The 20,070-nt window shown below is 35.6% G+C and overlaps 1 protein-coding gene across 1 annotated transcript in view; it reads right to left on the reverse strand.

Annotated features, from left to right (window-relative positions):
* LOC124554799 overlaps window positions 1-19,740 on the reverse strand; it is a 124,972-nt gene extending 105,232 nt beyond the window's left edge. The window contains exons 1-4 of the mRNA XM_047128451.1: window positions 19,424-19,740; window positions 18,939-19,034; window positions 18,742-18,850; window positions 11,535-11,611 (exon numbers count right to left, since the gene is read on the reverse strand). Of these exons, the coding sequence (XP_046984407.1) occupies window positions 11,535-11,611; window positions 18,742-18,850; window positions 18,939-19,034; window positions 19,424-19,646 (505 nt within the window). The 5' untranslated portion in view covers window positions 19,647-19,740. The remainder of the gene's footprint in view (window positions 1-11,534; window positions 11,612-18,741; window positions 18,851-18,938; window positions 19,035-19,423) is intronic.
* Window positions 19,741-20,070: the final 330 nt, after the last annotated feature.

The raw sequence follows: 20,070 nt of genomic DNA on the forward strand, positions 1-20,070 counted from the left end.
TGGTTTGCATTTCCCATTCTTATGCAGTGCTGTGTAATATGCATAACTGGTAATGGTCTTTTAGGAAAAAATAAATTCTTAAATTCCAAAAGTAGTTTTTCCATCCATTCCCTATTGCTTTCTTATATGTGCTTCACTTTTCCTCATAATGCAGTTTCAATAACATTTGGCAATTGTCCGTGGCTGGCACTGCTAGTAATATGAAACTGTGCACCTAACAAATTGTAAAATTTTAGTATCCTATGGCTACAATATCAATAATCCACAGTTGTAATTGACCAACTTGTACAAATACCTGGCTGCAACAATTTGTAGGGATGCGAAATGGAATGATCAGATAGGCTCAGTCGTAGCAAGTGGCAGACTGTGGTTCATTGGTAGAATGCTATGTTAATGTACTCTGTCTATAAAAGAGACTGCACGCAAATCACTTGTGTGAACCATCCTAGAATATTGCTCATGTGTTGTGAACTGTACGAAATAGGACTGACAAACCACAGTGAATGGATGCGAGAAAGGGCAGCATGAATGGTCACAGGTTTGTTTGACTCATGGCAGAGTGTCACAAAGATTCTGAAAGAATTGAACTTTGCAGATATTTGAAGATAGACACTAACTATCTTGTAAAAGCCTACTTATAATTTTCTAGAACCAACTTTAAGCAATGAATCTAGGAATATACTACAATCCCTTGTATCACTCCAATAAGTACAGTGAAAAAAAGCTTAGACTAATTACGGTGCACATAGAGGCATTTAAGAAATCATTCTTCCCAAGCTCCATTCATGAATGAAACAGGAAAAAGCCGTAATACAGGGTGATTCAAAAAGAATACCACAACTTTAGGAATTTAAAACTCTGCAACGACAAAAGGCAGAGCTAAGCACTATCTGTCGGCGAATTAAGGGAGCTATAAAGTTTCATTTAGTTGTACATTTGTTCGCTTGAGGCGCTGTTGACTAGGCATCAGCGTCAGTTGATGCTAAGATGGTGACCGCTCAACAGAAAGCTTTTTGTGTTATTGAGTACGGCAGAAGTGAATCGAACAAGAAGCACAACAATTCATATTTCAGCAGGATGGAGCGCCACCACATTGGCACTTATCTGTCCATAACTACCTGAACGTCAACTACCCGACGCGATGGATCGGCCGCCAGGCAGCCCGTGACAGAGCACTTCATCACTGGCCTCCAAGAAGCCCTGATCTTAACCCCTGCGATTTTTTCTTATGGGGGTATGTTAAGGATATGGTGTTTCGGCCACCTCTCCCAGCCACCATTGATGATTTGAAACGAGAAATAACAGCAGCTATCCAAACTGTTACGCCTGATATGCTACAGAGAGTGTGGAACGAGTTGGAGTATCGGGTTGATATTGCTCGAGTGTCTGGAGGGTGCCATATTGAACATCTCTGAACTTGTTTTTGAGTGAAAAAAAAACCTTTTTAAATACTCTTTGTAATGATGTATAACAGAAGGTTATATTATGTTTCTTTCATTAAATACACATTTTTGAAGTTGTGGTATTCTTTTTGAATCACCCTGTATATGTTACAATGGGGCAAACCCTCTACCATACACTTCACAGTGATTTTTGGAGTATAGAAGTAAATGTAGATAGAAAAAAATATTAAATCTGCAATAAAAAGTTGCTTTACAAATCTTGCAAGAAGATTTTAACAAGTAGAAGCAGTGTACAAGTGACACAGGAGGAAATGGATAATGTAGTTGAGTATGGTCAAGTCATTTTCTCCACAATTGTCTATGATAGGACATTTTGAGAGAAGGTCATTACTTGTAACAAGAATTGGTGTTTTATCTGTGGCTTGAAACAAAATGCCAGAATTACAAACTGAAAAATCCCAGTCTAGAAAATCAAGTGAAAAAATGATGTTAACATTTTTTGGCTGTAATGGGGTCATTCATGAGCATTATCTGTGTACATGTGGAACAGCAAATAAGGATTTCTATCAAGAAGTGTAATGCTCACTAGCTGAAGCCCAAACCTCATGCCTTTTCCCTTGCTGTACAGTAGTGGACCAACACATGTGGAGACAGTGAATTACCAGTTATTGGGTAAAACGCAGTTCTCAGTAATGCACCATTTACCTTATTCAGTGGTTTTCTCACCTATTTTTCACTTCTGGAAACTGTAAAAATATATGAAGAGTCAAATATTCCACTTAAATGTGGAGATGCAGAAGACTAACCAACAAATACCATGAATAAAATGCGTGCTCAGCTAATGAATTCTACTTTAAATAAATAAATTTTCAAAATTTTTGTGTGTTTAGGTCCAAAATTATTGTAAGCCATATTTTTCTTCATAGCTTGAAACATGAGAAACCCTCCAAAGATCGTGGTGCCAGACCAGTTTTGTCAATGTACATTGATACCACAGTAATCAGCGATGTCTCATTACAATCCACAACAATGAATGGAGAGGCTGAAGAAGACACACCCTCTCGCTCAGCATAGCTGTGCCCTCACACAGAGGTCAACACAGAACTGAGCATGGGAGCACTCTGCCACAGTTTCTGACCTCAACTGTAGCAGCCAACATCATCAAGTAGGACTAAACAGTTATTGATATTTTAGATGAAAATGTACTTTTGTAAATGTTGAACCTTGTGCTTCAACGTAAGAGTTTGTTAATTAATGCCTCAGGTGATGCATTCACAGTCAATGATAGCTGTAAAATATCAATTACTCCTGTAGTAAAAAAATGTATCACATTAAGTAAATCTTTTTATGCATTTATGTAATAACGTGAACTAATACTTTGTATGTTGTAGTTCCAAAAAGCCATCTCCCAGAGCAATCAAAGAACCAACAGTTATGGCCACACAGTTGTAGTTTTGTCTGGTCATAACAAATGACAATGAGGATTGGGGCTTAATCCATTGATCTTTCATGCCAGCTGCCTGCCCTGTGCATGAGTTGTACACATTTTTCTGACTGTTGCTCTGCTTTTCTTCTGTTGTATTCAAATGTGTCCTACTGCATCTCACCATGTCTCAGCCATCACAGGAAATGTCTCCAGCCAACCTTACACAGTTTCAGGTACAGTGGATTGAACATTTGCAGCTCACTCTCAGCCTGTTGACATCTTTACTGAACAAGCAAGCAGTACCACCACTGGTAGCTACTCCAAAATATGTCCCATACCCTGTGCAAGTTGAAGAATAGCTATATTATAGGGAGCAATTAGAGGCACATTTTATCACCTACCAAATATCAGGGATGGAGCGCAATGCGTATTTTTTTGGCCACCTTTGGTCCCAATGCGTGTTGCCTCTGTGTCAAATTATGTGCCAGAACTGTTCCCAAATCACACACAACGATCTTGTGAAATATAATCTTCACTGAAAAAGGGTCTGTAGCTGTGATGAACTTTTTGAATCATTTCATGATACCTTTAGCTATCATTCTGTTTATCTGATGTATGATTGTACAGTTTTGGCCTTAGGCCATTTTCAAGTATCTAAACTGTTAGAATTGTACATTGATTGCATTAGTATCATTTATGACTTTATTGTAGGAACAAGTCATATGCCAAGATATACTAGGAGGATTATAACTTACTTTATGGATGAATCTTTACTGGTATATTATGCCATGTAAAGGCATAGTTTTTGCTGTTTTAGGAGTACATTACTTTTGAGCAGTTGTTGCAAAGCTCTTATACATAAGGTCATTTTTTTAATGTACTTACATTAGGAAGATTATAATTATCCGTTATATTTACCTTTTGATAACTTGTGTAATATTTGTAGTAATTCATTAGTATTAGGTATTCGTTTTGAATAATGTGTCCACTCAATTTTTAGGATAACAATTATTTATAGCCACATTTCAGAGAAGATCTAGTTCTTTTTAGTTTTTTTCTTCTTCCAGTGGTAATTTGATCAGTCTGCGTATCATAGAATGAAGATATTTGAGCTTGTGAGCTCTCAGGTGGCATGATCAGTTGCAGATAATTACATCTGTTGTCAATGGCTTACAAAAAATATTGAATTTGTGTTCAGATTTCTTGTTTGAAAGTTTTAAATCTAAAAAGTTGACGCTCTTTCGTTTTTTCTTTACATTTTATATAAACTGTTGAATTTTGAATGCTTGACATTATTCCCTTCTACTGTGACATTAAACAGTATTAAAATGTCATTGACGTAACTACAGTAACAAAGAATTTTTCAGCTGTTTGAGTGAACTTGTTAAAAAATTTTTCTTCTAAAGTATTAACAAAAATATCAGCTATTGTACCTGCTAACAATGAAGCCATTGCTACCCATCTTCTTGGGGATAATGTTTGGTCTAGGATGGGAAGTATTTGTAGGGAGTGATTAATTGTAGGAGTCCTGCTAGGTCATAAATTTCTGCTTCAATGATTTTCTTATGTTCAAGTAGTTTTTTTAATGATTTCTATAGTCTCTGTTACTAGAATGTTTGTATACATGTTAGGAATATCAAGTGTTAAGTGTTTTCCATTTTCTGGTATTTTTTCATTTTTTATTTTAGTGTGTTCTTTCTCATATGTGTCATATTCCTTAAGGAGTATACTGCATTTCTTACTAAAAGCATGTACTGGACTATTAACCATTTTAACAACTGGACAAATCAGGATTCATTGTTTACATATCTCAGGCTGGGTATGCAATGATGGTGTTGTTGGATTCATTATTATGGATTATCTTATTTTTCTTTTTGTGAATATGAAGTTACGCCCTTCCAGTATTTTCTGTAACTGTGCATTAAAGTTGTTGGTTTGGGCCCTGACTGATACTTTTAATATTATTTTGTTCAAAAAATTCTGGTACTTTTCTGTTGCAATCTTCTTCGAACATAATCATCAATGTATTTTCTTTATCTGATTTTACGCTGACGAAATTATATTCTTCAAGCTTTTTATTAATCTGATGTATGATATTACCACCCTTCATTCTACATCTACATATATATAACCTGCAAGCCAACTTATGCTATGTGGCGGAGGGTACACTGCACCACTATTAGCCATTTTCTTTTCTGTTCCACTCACAAATAGAGAAAGGGAAAAGTGAATGTCTGTATGCCTCCACACAAGCTCTAATCTGTCTAATCTTGCCTTCATGGTCCTTATGCAAAATGTACATTGATGGCACTAATATTATATTGGCCTTGCTTTCCCATTTTACTACGGATTATTTTTGTAGTTTTCCAAGCAACGTTGTTTTGCTCATGAGGTGGCAACTGGGCCATATCAAGAGTTATTTTGGTGTTTGCAATAATATTATTAATTGTTGGATGATCATTTTGATAGCCAAATCCATGTAGCAATGGCATGGTTTAAATTGTTTCATCTGAAGCAGCAGCCTGCTCAGTCAGTCAAACAGTGCTAGGGGGACTCACGGGTATCACCAGGAATTGCAAGTTTAAGTGTTCATGTGGAATTAATTATAGTGAAGTCATGATACATGATGCTATCACACAGAATGTATCACATGCACACTTTCAAACAGAAATTCTAAAACTGCCTAGGCCTTATATAAAAACTGTTCTGTCTATAGGGGAATCTTAGACAATTGTGGTCTCACAGAGGTTTATTTTGAGGCTCCATGTGTTTCTTCTGTTTGTAGTGCATCAGATACACAGTCTTAAGTACAGAATAGTGTTCAAGTATTTACAAAGAGAGCTTAGACAAATAGTAAGAACAGTAGAAGTAAAAACTTTCAGTCTTATGACACATGCTGCGTGTTACAAAGCTGTGGAAGAAAATCATGTCCTCAGGGCTTTTCGAGGCATGATCAGAAAGATTGTCCTTTAATGCAAATTACTTTTAATGTCAGTGTGAAGATCACATTCAATCAATGTGTTTACATGAAAGTGAGGTTGGGGTGACAGTTGCCATCAAAGCAACTACATAGCAACCACAGCTATGCTGTTAATAGGTGCACACAGGTGTATATAGTATGGGTCATTCCACTTACTCAGGCATGATCCAAACCAAGCACTTTCTCATTCTGGAAATCTTCTCCAGGAATATGCTGGCAGGCAAACAAACTATTTGTTCATTTAAAAGAGGAACAAACGACAGTTAAGTTACAACTAGACACAGGTATTTCTGTTTCCCTGATAAATAAAGACACATGACAGAATCGGTACCCCCTGCTACAGCAGCCTATATCTATTTTGTCTACCTACAATTTACATGACATTCCAGTACTTTGTGTGTGTATTTTGCCTACAAATTTTCCAGATATGACAAAAGTGTATTTCTTTTCATATACTCAATTCTAAAACAGTGTAAACATTTTTGGGTTATGAAACTTCCTGGCTGATTAAAACTGTATGCCAGACTGAGAAATGACCTTGGGATCTTTGTCTTTCACAGGAAAGAGCTCTAGCAAGTGAGTTACACAAGCACACCTCATGACCTGTCTTCACAGCCTTACTTCCAAAAGCATCTCATCTACCTCCAAACTCCACAGAAGTTCTCCTGCAAAACTTGTGGGACGAGCACTGCTGGACGAAAGGATGTTGTGGAAACATGGCTTGGCCACAGCCTGAGGGATGTTTCCAGAATGAATTTTCACTCTGCATCAGAGTGTGTGCTGATATGAAACTTCCTCGCAGATTAAAACTGTGTGTCAGTCCAAGACTCAAACTCGGGACCTTTGACTTTTGCGGGCAAATGCTCTACCAACTGATCTAACTTAGCATGACTCACAACCTGTTCTACAAGCTTTGCAGAACTTCTGTGAAGTTTAGAATGTAGGAGATGAAGTACTGGTGGAAGTAAAGTTGTGAGGATAGGCTGTGAGTCATGTTTGGGTAGCTCAGTTGGTAGAGCATTTGCCCACAAAAGGCACAGTTCCTGAGGTTGAGTCTTGATCCAGCACACATTTTTAATCTGCCAGGAAGTTTCACACTCGTCTGCAGAGTGAAAATTCATTCAGGATTTTTGGGTTAGATTTGTCTGATTTGTTCAATTTGTGCATTCAAAACAAATTTGTTGCTACAATTATTTCTGTGCCTCCCATTAACATTTCTAACTTGTGTAATAAGTACTAGTAGTTATTTAAACCAGGTACAGGTAGGGCTAAAGATTTTGAAGCTCACATAACTGTGAAGGACAATGCAAGGCCACAATTTTTTCATGCATGACCTGAGTCACATGCATTATGTGAGCAAGTTGCTCAGGAATTGCGAAAATAGCAAGACAATAGCAATATCCAACCGATTTCTGCAAGCCAATGGGCATAATACTTGATCATTATGAAGAAGCCTTCAAGTGTTAATGTTTGTTTGTGGACTTAAGGCAACAGAAAACCCACAAACAAAAGTGGATTCTTTTCCTCTTCCATGTCTGTGGGAATTGATGGACAGACTGGGACAGGGCAGATACTTTTCAGAGATAGATTTGTGTGAGGCATATGTACAGTTAACTACTGGATTAACAGTCCGAGCAATACTTTGTGATAAACACTCACATAGGTTTTTTTCCAGCCTGAAAGACTGTCATTTGAAGTGCTTCAGCTCTTGTAATTTTTCTATGGTTCTTAGAACAATTAACTGGAGAAGCCCCTCCTTGTACAAATTATTTACTTGGGGATATCCAAAAAAAACTGTAATTATGTTTTAAAAAGCTATATGTTTTCAAAGTGTTTACAAAACATCCCTATCCTCTTCAAAACACTCACCATTATGACTGATACATTTGTTCCACCAGTGCTTGCACTGTTCAAAAGATTTTTTGTAGTCATCTTTATAAATGGCTGACAGCTTCTTCCTTGACTTCCCCCCCCCCCCCCCCCCCCCCCCATTCACGCATGGAAATAAGAAAAAGTTGCATGGAGCCAGGTCAGGTGAGTAAAGTATGTGGGGCAGTGGAGCCATTCAATTTTTACGCAAAAGCTGTCTAACAAAGTTGACTGTGTGTGCAGGGGCATTGTTATGGTGGAAGAACCAGTCTCCTGTTTGCCCAAATCTTCCATTAAGCTCCAAGATAACCTAATAATCTCTGACAGTTGATCAATTGTTTTTCAATGGTCTATGAGGAGAAGCTCTTGGGTTTTTTTTCAATAATTTCATTGATTTGGGCAGTTGATGAACATCCAGAATGAGGTTTGTCATCAACCGATGTGTCACCATTTTTAAATTGAGCAAGCCACTCGTACACTTCAGTTTTTCCCATAGCATCATCTTGGCAAGCTGTTTTCAACATTAAAACAGTTTCAGCAGCATTTTTACTGAGTAGAAAACAAAATATCACAACTTATGTTGTTCACTTAAACTTTCCATAATAAAAAAACAAAATAAGAACAAAACAGCACTAGCAAAAACAATCACTGCAGATGAACAGAACAAACCATGACTACAACACAGGCAGCACAGAACTGGCAATGAGTTGTGGTGTACATGCCTACCAGCAGAAATGTGTACTACACAATTTGAGATGATATCCTCATCATGGGCCATACCCTGACTGCTTGTTTCCAGTTGTTTCTACTGCTGGCTTAAAGTGCAATAAGAAAAAGTGCTCCTTCTTCCATGAAGAATTGAACTACTTAAGTCACATGTACAGTGTATACCTGTCACAGTTGTCTGCTGTTAAGGAGTTCCCAAGTGGCCATGAGGAAACTTACATATTACATCAAATTTATTCCTAACACTGTGCAAATTGCTGCTCTGCTTAACTGGCTATGCTGAAAAAATGTTCTTTTTCTGTGATCCAAAGAATGCCAGTATGCATTTCCACAATTGGAAGACACATTCTTAATTCCTAAATGTTTGATTCATTTTGACCCAGCTCAGCCTGTTATGTTACTTTTGGATGCATCTTCTTATGGGATTGGGGCTGCACTCTCCCATAAGATTTGTTCTTCTGACAGACCTACTGCTTTTACCTCAAAAACTATTAACAAAATTCCACCAGTATTTGTACTGTCAGAAGTTCTATGGGTTGTGGTACAGGTCCACTGCCCAACATCTGAATGCTGACATGTTGTCTTGATTGCCAGTCAGTACGAAAACAGCATTTCATTGGTCTGAGGAATCATATTTTCAAATCAATTCTTGGCATTTTAGAAGTCTTCAGAATTCTCCTCTTGATTTCTGGCATGTTGCCACTGTCACTGCATCTGATGCAGCTTTTCAAGTTGTTTTGCAATATGTGTGCCATGGGTGGTCACACAGTTTGAAAGGAATGCCTCACCCAGTGGTGCATCATTACTTTTCTCGTTGTTACACATTTTCTGTGTGATCAGGTGTTGTGCTGTTGCACACAGAGTACAATGATGGGCATACTGTGATTCCTCAATCTGGAACAGGTTCTTAGAAGTTCTGACTGGGCACATAAACAGTACTATCCCATTAAAAAAATGAGTATTCATAAAAATCCACCTTCAAAATCTAAAACTGTGCCATTAGATGTTAAAACAAAAGATCTGAAGAAAAAAATAGAAAACATGTATGACCTGCATATAGTGACCAACTGCAAGCTAGACAAAGAACTCTACAAGCATTACAAATATCAGTTGTGCAAAGAAGCCAGAAGATTAAAAGCAAAAAAAGTTAGTTAAAAGATGTGTAGCCCAGATTATGTTTCAAAGTCTTGCTAGTCAGTTTTAAATAAAATTAGAAACAATATAACAGAAACTACAAGTAACAACTAATTGTGAATAATGATAATATTTCTGATCTTCTTCTAGTTAACCATATTTTTAATAATTACTTTTATAAATACTGTTGAACGTGATTTTTGTACAAAACCAGGTGCATAGCATACATTTGTGTCCACTAATGAACAAAATTACAGTACAGAATCTGCAGTACCCACTGATCACATCCTGTAGTTTATTAATAGCCTCACAAATAAAAAGTCAGCAGAATTACATGAAAATTTCTCCTTTTCTATTGAATAAACGTAAACATTATCTGGTGAAATCACTAGTTCATCTATTAAACTAGGTTCCTGAAAACAGTGTATTCCCTGACAAGTTAAAACTGGCTGTGGTGTAACCCTTATACAAAAAAGGGGAAGTAAATGATGTTGAGAACTACAGAACCATTGTCTAATTTCAACATTCAGCAAATTGATTGAGAATATAATGGTGAAAGGAGTGTCAAGACATTACAGCAGTGCTGACATATTAGGTGATTTCTAGCATGGTTTCAGAAGAGAGCGAAGTATGACATCAGCAGCAGTATGATTTGACCACTATGTACTTGAAAAAATAAATGAAAAGTCCCAAGCAGCAGGAATATTCCTGGATCTCTTGAAAGCATTCTTGTCAAAAATTGTGATGAGTGGTGTCACTAGAAAACTCATGCAGTTACTATAAAGATATTTAAAAGGCAGACAATAATGTACAGAAATTATAAAATTATATATTATGATGGAGAAGTCCTAGAGGGGAGACAGTCAAGAATACGAAGTGTACATTTTGGTGTTCCTCATAGCTCCATTTTAGATCCATTCCTATTCATATATTATGTAGATGATTGCCCAAGCTCTCTAGTTAATAAGCATGTGATCATCACATATGCTGATGACCCATCTGGTGTCTGTTGTGCAGAAAGTGGGCCCAGCCTAATTGGTGAGACTGAAAACTTTACTGAAAAGGCAAGGGCTCAGTTTGGAAAAGACAACTTGAAAGCTAACTTAGAAAGAACAAATATTATTCATTTTAAATCAGGTGGTCCAAATAGAAAAAAAATATTATGAATGATGAGATTGTTTCAAAAACCTCTTCAGAGTGTAAATTTTTCATTTTATGCGTAGATGACTGACTTTCATTGAAATAGCAAGTTGACAATGTCTGCAAAAAAATAACACTCAGTCTATATGTTTTAAGGATATTATCACCATATCTTAATTCTGAAGCCTTAAGGACTGTATTCTTTTGGATAATTACACCTTTGCTTGTCTTATGGAACAGTGCTGTGGGGTATGACTTGCCACATTAATATGAAAAGATTTTTCATACAGCAGAAGAGAGCCTTCAGGATTGTAGCAAAAGTGAAACAATGAATATCATGTAAAAGCCTATTCACTATAATCAATATTCTCACAGTTTATGCCACATGTATGCTATAAAGCATTATGCTAATGAAAGGAAACACCAAAGCCACAAATAAGAACAGAGAAATTCACAACCATGATGCAAGGCACCAAACCTACTTTAGTGTGGTTATCAGAAGGTTAACTACAACAGCAATAAGTCTGCATGTCAAAGTATTTCTTTTGTAATTTACTATCAAATGATCTTATTATGTGGCAGGAGTAATGCAGATTCAATATGAATAACATTATAAGCAACGATCCTATCCTACAAATAAGTATAGTAGTAATTTGTCTATAAAACGAACAGTACACTATGCACTGAATTATCATCTTACTGTATGAATTATTTCATGGAAACATACTGTAAAAAATAATGTTGTAGTCTGCACCCTGTTTTTGTTGCCCATGCATGTAAAATTAAGTGTCATGAGCAGAAAATAAATGAAGAAATTAAGAAACATGAAATACAAGGTCAAATATGTTTGACTTACCACAAGTCATATTCTGTGCATCTTTCCACCATTCCTCACCAAATATTCTTTCACCATCTTCACTGTAGCAGAAACACCTGAGAATGGCACACAACCATACATTACTTGTTTGGCATAAATATAATTTTTGAACAGTGTATGACAACCAAAAGAAAATAAGATCTAATCATAAATCACAACCTTCACAAAAATTCTTTGTTAGAAAAAGTATCTGTATTGAAAGAATGAAGAAAAACAAAAATAAACAATGAATAAAAAAAACTACCAAATATGTGGCCTACGTGAATATGACAAATGTTTTTTGATACCAAACACCCTCATCAACATGTTATCAGTCTCATCTTTTTCAATGACTACCCAATTACTCCTATTAAGAAAACCAGACCCTTTCATCAGCATAATATCAGTCTCACAGTGCCTTTTATTTTCTGATGACTACTGTATTATTCCTATACAGAAACAGATTATTCTAGCCATTTTTCCACACACAGATTTCAGAAATCTTTAACATAAGACCATTACTCATACGGTCCTGCTTTATCAACTTATACAATCTGCCATCTGATAACTTGTAGGAAACTTGTAGGAACTATGATTTTCTTTCTATCATGATCTAAAATCCACTTCTAATAGTTGCTCATTAAAAGACTTCTTTTCACAACATTCTTGCAAGATTACTACACCAGGACTCTTATTTAGCCTCTGGATGGTATAAAAGATACACAATTGATTTAATGTTATTTCTGGAAAAACTATTGGGTATAACATTGTTAAAACATTATACTGTTTTAGATGCAAAGCTAATGGCTGGATTTCAGAGCATTTTCATCTAGTTTGATAATCACATGTGATAGGCTCTGGTAACAGTTATATAATAGGGAGATATTATTGATAAACTGTTCCAAGGTTACCAGTAACAAAATTATAATTATCTTTCTTACAGACAAAACAGCATTGTTTTTCCGAGGTTTTATTTTAATTCTTTGACTTTTCTCTTGCTTGTTCACAGTGCATAGTGTTTCAGGTATGACAAGAAGTTTCTCAAGATGATATTTACAGGCAGTTTGCTTCCATGCCACAAAGAATACAATAGGTTATTCATATCTGTGTGTGGTCACACCTCATATGGATGCTGATGATGAACAACAAATTCGAATATAATTACAGTCTGATCACTTAATATTCTTTATATTTCGAATATCTCAACAACATTTGATAAAAAGCTCCATCAAGTATGACATACTGAATTCGGTGTACTATAAAGTTTCCAAATATAACTTTATGTGAGTTGAAGGATCCATATGCACATTGTTGGTGACACACTGTATTAGATTTTATCTGGACGTCAACAAACATGGCACCAACCTGACATCTGCTATTTATGGCCTTCTGGGTCTCAGGGAAGAATAGAGCAAGCTGGATTTTACCTGAGTGGTGCTTGCAGAGACCATGTTGAGTCCTACACAAGTGCTGTCTGGTCCATAGAAAAGTGATCATAATCAAGCACTATGTATGTTCCACTGATGCACAAAAAAACTAACGTCACTGTGACAGGACTACAGTCCAGCACATGAAGTTTGCAGCCCTATTTATGAATTGGAATGACATATCTTCATTTATGATCTCCCACTTTGTACAGATACCAGCTCTAAATTTACTCTTTTTGCTGATGACACCACTATTCTGCTGGTAAGTTGAACTACCAATGACCTAGAAAATAAATGTAATGTTGTACTTGTTGACATCCTATAATGATTTAAACTAAATATACTACACTGTGAATCATCTAAGTTCTTGGGCATTCTAAGTGATGGCAAGTTGAACTGGTCTGTGCATATCCTTGACCTACATAGAAGGCCTCAGTGTGGCAACTTATGCTCTGCGTGTAATGACCCCCATTGGTGACGTGGATGCTATCAAAGCTGCCTGCTTTGGTTATTTTCATTCTATCCTGTCATATGGTATAATATTTTGGGGTAACCAGCCTTTAGCCAAAAAAATATTTACTGCACAGAAGAGAACTGTGAGAATAATGAGCAGTGTTCATTCAAGATATTCTTTCAGAAATTTGTTCCATAAGTTACATATATTAACGGTCACCTCTCAATACATATTTTCTTTGATGATTTTGTTTCTAATAACCAGTCTCTTTTTAAAACTAATTGTGAATGTCATGATCATGATACTAGGTCAAAAAATGATTTACATAGGGATCTGAAACATTTAAGTCTTGTGCAAAAAGGTGTTGATTATTCTGCCACAAAATTTTCAGCTTTCTTCCTTCAGACATTAAAGTTCACATTAATGTCTTACCTACTTTTAAATGTAAATTGAGAGAATACCAAATGGGAAATTCCTTCTACTGTCTTGATGAGTACCTGCAGATAAAGCACTGATTGTTTTTATGTAAACTGTAATGCCATTGGTATTTATATTCTTAAAACTTTGTGTTAATGTGTTTTGCTATAACTCATCTTAACTGTTTAAGTTGGACAATATACTATATTTTCTTTTTCAGTAATTGTTTTATGTTACTTGAGCTATACCTTTGATTTAATTTTAATCATCAAGCTTATTCATCATTTATGGTGCATTTTTGTAATTTTATATATGTGTATTATATCTGTGTTACGTAATCATGACTCAATCCACATCCTTGTGATTTATCACAATATGGATTAATAGAATATGTAATAAATAAATAAAAATAAAAATGTTCCCTTCTCCAGTCATGCTGAAAGAGGAGTCTAGAATATAATGGGCATCCTTCAGGTCCTGTAGTCTTCCCACTATAAAGCAATTTGAACTGTTTTTCAGTGCATCACTCACTTATTTCTGTATTGGACATTCTCATATCATTGTGATATTCAGGCAAAGAAAATGTTATTATCCTCTTCAGTGAATCAGAATTTAATATTCAGTATTTTGTCATCTTTTGTTTCAGTACCATCATGGCCAATCCATGTTTTGACAGATAACTCAATTCCACTGACTGATTTTATGTGAAACCAAGAGGTTTTAGTGTTTCCTGTGACTGTTCAATAGATAAGCTATCTCTATGTTTTTCTGACTTAATTTAGGATTTATGTATCAGTAGCAGCTCTCTTTACTTGGGCAGTATGTTACTAATATTATTACAGAGATGTGGTGCATCTTTCCCATTTTTCACTATCATCTATGGCAACAACTTGTTCACCATATTGCTTACATTACATTTTTCTGAGCTTTTTGTTCAACATCAATGATGAATGGTGATATAACAACCTCATGGTCACTGATTCTCACTTTTTCATTCACTGAATGTGAAAGTTTTGGCCTGTTTGTTGTCAACAGATCCAACATGTTTCCCTCACAGGTGACTTTCTCATCAATTCTTATCAAACAATTGTCAGTACATATGTTTATTATAGTGCCTAAAGACTCTTTGTGCCTGTCTTCCATTTTAACCCCATGCATCTTCCAGTTTATAGATGGCAAACTGAAATTTCGCCTTATCACTGCGAGCTGATCAGAGAATTTACACGAGACATTTTCCAAACTCTCTCTAACACATTTTACACCAACTATGGGTGATAAAGTCATGGCTCTTTGGTGTAATAAACCAAACTTCTCATCCAGTCTGTCGAGGTGTTCTCCTAATCTGAAAATACCCTCATGTATATGTCCTGTATACCCTGTAATCCAAGTAGCTATCTCTGGAGGACACTGCATTCCTGATGTATGAAGAAGGACTATGCAATTCCCAATTTACACTCAAGGTGATTGTAGATGCAATGGATCCACTGTTTCACATCTTCTGCCTGGTTCTACACCACATACCTACGTTTGGTTCCACAGATGGTGCTGTAAATCATGAGCTATGCTTTCACTCAATGGGCAAGGTTAATGGCCTTTACCAATTAAACCAACCACTGAAAGAGGTCCAAGGATGACCTCTGAACCAAGACAGCAGACATCAGTAGTACTGCCTTGCATCTAGTATATTCAACTGCTGCTAACAGAAGTTTCTTTTCATCTCAGGAAAGACTCCCTAGCAAGGATGCAGAGTCCATATGGGACTTCCTTCCTGACCTACTGATAACTCCTGAAAAGATCTGTCACTCCCCTGACAATGGAGCTCCACATCCCCCTGTCCAAGTTTGGATCTTGCAGAAATATAGGTCATACAGATCTCACAGGTGGGCGATGTGACTCTTTTTTACTTTCAGCATTGGACAACATCTCACATATCTTATTGAAGTACCTCCTTCACCTCCCCCAGGGACAGACATGTCCCAAGTATAGATGTATTTCCTCTGCCTAGAGATTTGCATTGCAACATTGTCCACCATTTATTCTTGGGTTAAGATGAATTGGCATGTCACAAACTTTTGCAGAAGAAGCATTTTGAATACTGTGCTGTACCAGAATATATTTCCACAACACAATAAAGAGAGAAAAATGTGTGTTGCATGCCTGTGACCACAGTGCTAGATTCTCCAGAGTATATAGTTAACAGAATAGAAATCCATGTACAGCGTATCAATGCTAGATTAGTGTAACTTTATCATACATTTCATTGTCAAGCACATCTAACAAACAGTTATGGTAAGTGTGTGTCCAACAGTATCAATGTCTGGGATGTGTAAGTCATTTTTATGTTTCAAGATGTAAATGAAATTTTTTTAATAATAGCTAATTTTTTACTGTCTAAATAATATCTCACTGTTTTTGGGATGACTGTAGTATTTATTTCCCTTCCTTTCTTTTCGAGGTTGTCATATTCTTAGCAAATGTCAGTCTTTTCCAATTTACTTTAGATCTTTGGGGATTATTTACGCATGTTAAAAGAAAAAAATCCAAATGAAAAGTCACAATATATGGCATATATTATGTTCCCCTATTTTTTTAGTCATATTTCTATGAGAACCTGTAATGTGACATTCTGTGGCCTGAGTTTTCCTATGAAAAACAATATTTATCAACATTACAAGAAATATGGCAAAAGTAATATCCAGTGTGACGTTTTCTAGGGACTTCATTAACATGGTGATATGCTGCATGTTTGCAGATCAATTAACAGAAGCTCACAGGAATATCGTGAATTGTCATTCATTTGCCTCATAACAAACATAATCTAAATAATTTGATTCAGGTACAGGAGACACATCAAATTGTGGTAAAATTTCACCATAAACAAAGGACAGTTGATGTTATCAGACAGAATCATAACACAATTTTGTTATACATACATACAATAAAATCTAACACTCAATTACCCCTTGCACAAATTATCATTTCATCCTCTGTGAATTCTTCTATTGAATAGTAGCATTTCTCTCACAGAATCTGCTGCAGCCTCATTTTCAAAATTTCTGGCTTCATATTAAATATGTTTTTTCCCATTAACTTGTATATTGTCATCCCCATATATTGTGGAGTCTGTGCATATAATTTCAACTGGTGTGAGGGTAGCATAAAATTATTTTTATTTATTGTGTTATGCCTATTGTTGAAATGATTCTCCTCAGATAATTTTTGTCTGGTGTGTAGGAAGATTACAATTTCATAAGTGTATATGGAGGGAACAGTTAGGATTTGTAGTTTCTGAAATAATGGGCAACAAGAGTTTGTTCGCTGTGCAGTACACATGCATCAGATAATTTTTTTTCATAGTTTCAGTATTTAAGATACACTACTTGAGCATCCCCAGAAAATTATAACATATCTAATGAAAGATTCAAAATAACAATGATAAGCATTTTTTGTGTACTCAGGTCAGTGGAATTTGCTATATTTGCATTGCAAAGGCAAAACTGCTTAGTTTATTTGATAGGAAGTCAATATGTGTGTTCCAGTTTAAATTCTTGTCCACATTTAACCCAGGAATTTGACCATGTTAACTTTTTTCATAGGTTGATTGTTATGTTGTACTTTAAGTTCCACACATTTTGAATGTTTGGTTTTGAAATGTTTCATATGGATTTTTGTTATGTTCAATTTCAACCCATTTAACTGTAACCAGTTTTCTAAGATATCCAGTGTGCTTACAATGGAGGGCAGGATTTTTTCTGCATCATCATCTTCAATTAAAACAGAAGTACCATCTGCAAACAGAACTGATGGGGAAATTATATTTAAAGCTAAGTCATTTACATAGAATAAGAACCGAATTGGCCCCAAAATGGAGCTTTGAGGCACACCTTGTGATACTGTACTCCATTTAGAATAGTAATTCACTGTATCTGAGGTGACAGTTACCCTTTGTTTTCTCTTGTGTAAGTATGATGTTAGCCAATTTAGAGCATTCACCTTAATCCTGTATTTGTCTAATTTGCAGATACACGAGTCATGGCACACAGAGTCAAAAGGGTCTAGAAAAATGATTATCTACAGCACACCATTGTTTCCCAGACTTTAAACATGTTTATGGAAGTAGGTAACGGATGCCATAACACTTTCAAAAAGCAACAAGAAGAAAAATATTAATTTATGAATTTGAAGAAACTGTGGATGATAATGTGGCCAAATGACCATCAATAATCTCTCAATCAGTGAAGCCTGGAACAAACGTGTGCAGCTAGACCATTTGGAAAGTAATGGTAGTCATACACTTATTGTCAGTCAACACAGAGCTCATGCATTGAATCCAGCTGTTGTCAGACATTACATCATGTTTTTTGATGATTACTGCAACAATTTGTGAGCAACAGCTACATATTTTACACTGATGAAGCCTGTTTCTCTATAACTAGTAATAGCCAAAATTGCAACAAAGTAGATTATCAACAGCTGTCTTAATTTTGTGTTGTCACTTATTCAAAAATAATATTAGTAGATTTGATTGTGCTGATATTTTACATTTTCTTTTCTCTTGTGAAAGATAAAATTTTTCACAAAATATTGTTGATTTTTGTCCTTGTTTAAGAACTCTATTACAGATTTTATATCACTATTTTAACGCCTTTGTAGTTCCTGTAACATCTTGCTCTTTTTTAAAGTTCTCTGATCCTGCCTTTATACTTATTACTGCTCATATTCAGATGCTGGCAGAGGTTTGTCCACTTTAGTATGTTTCATATTATTTTAACAACTGAAATTAATATCAGTAATGACTCCCAGATAAATCACTTACAGAATAATTACAAATAATCAAAATTATTGATTATTTCAGTTCATAATGTTTAATGCCTTACTATGTATACTGCTGATGTACTTTACTACTTACTTTCCTGTAGCTCTCTCTCCCTTACACTGAACAGCAGAAAATTTTCCATCCGCGTCACAGCTTGGATGCCATGTAATATCCTTGTTATATCCATATTGTGGACATGATTCTGCAGGTATATTAGAATATCAGTAAGAAAGTTTGAACTGATATGACTGGTACAAGTGATGTTTTGAGAAAAATAGTTCCATACATACTGCTATCTTTGGTACAGCCTTTTGTAGTACAACTGTATCCAGGAGCACACTGCATGGTATCTGCAGCTGCATCTTTATCACATTCTTTTCCTTCAACTATGAATCAAAAAAAAATGTCAGAAAATTTTTATTTCGTAGAACTTGTAGTGTTTCATAAATAACAATATGAGAATTAACATTATTTCCCATTTATTATTGTAGCACATGCATTTAACAGTTCACAACTTTGTTTAATTTGTAGAAGATATCAACGGTCTGCATCTGTGAAGCATGCTGCAAAGTTGTTTCTATTTGCATTTAAATTCATGTGCTATGCAAATCAAAAGACTGTTCTCATTTTTTTCCTTATGACACTTGTGTCTATGTTTTCTTGAAAAAAAAAGAACAGTTTTGTTGTGAAGTTCTCTAGATTCACCAGAACATTTCTTAGTAAAAATGAACAACAGATTGGATTTTGGTCTAGAAGTTCTGTATATTTCACTTACTTGCATTAATGCAACCAGGACAGCAACCACACAAAGAGGCTGTTGGATAGTAGATGGTATCAGCTGGACAATCATCCTCAGTAATATCTGTAACACACTGTCTTTCACTGTCACAGCCATACAGAATACTGTCACATGTCTCAGCACTATCTAGGTATTGACAGTATATACAACTCATGAAAGTGGATAACATTACAATTACAATGATACTCTTTGTGTACATTTTGTACTGATTTAGGTAGAGACAGTAGCCTCTTCTTACTGTCAGAGGCAAATGTCAATCTCACAGTTGCTCTGTATCAATGATGTGAAGCACATGTGCCACAAAATGGATATGATAAGATATCAAACTGTATATCTCACAATCAGATTCAAGACACACCCATTGCTTACGTTTGAGCAGATAAAAGTGCTGTTGAAAGTTTCCATAATGTGAGCATAACCATGCTACAGAAAACATGTCAATCTGATAAGCAACACCAAGAAACAACACATATGTTATATGTGCTGCTGTATGAAGACTGTTAAACAAACAGACATTTGTGATTTTTTATGACAGACATGCATTTGTTGTAAACTTGTGCAACAGGTTCTTCATTTTAGTTTTTAGCTAAGCCAGAAACTTGCAGAAATTACAAACTTCATTA

The sequence above is a fragment of the Schistocerca americana genome, chromosome X (assembly GCF_021461395.2).
Source record: "Schistocerca americana isolate TAMUIC-IGC-003095 chromosome X, iqSchAmer2.1, whole genome shotgun sequence".
Lineage (NCBI taxonomy): Eukaryota > Metazoa > Arthropoda > Insecta > Orthoptera > Acrididae > Schistocerca > Schistocerca americana.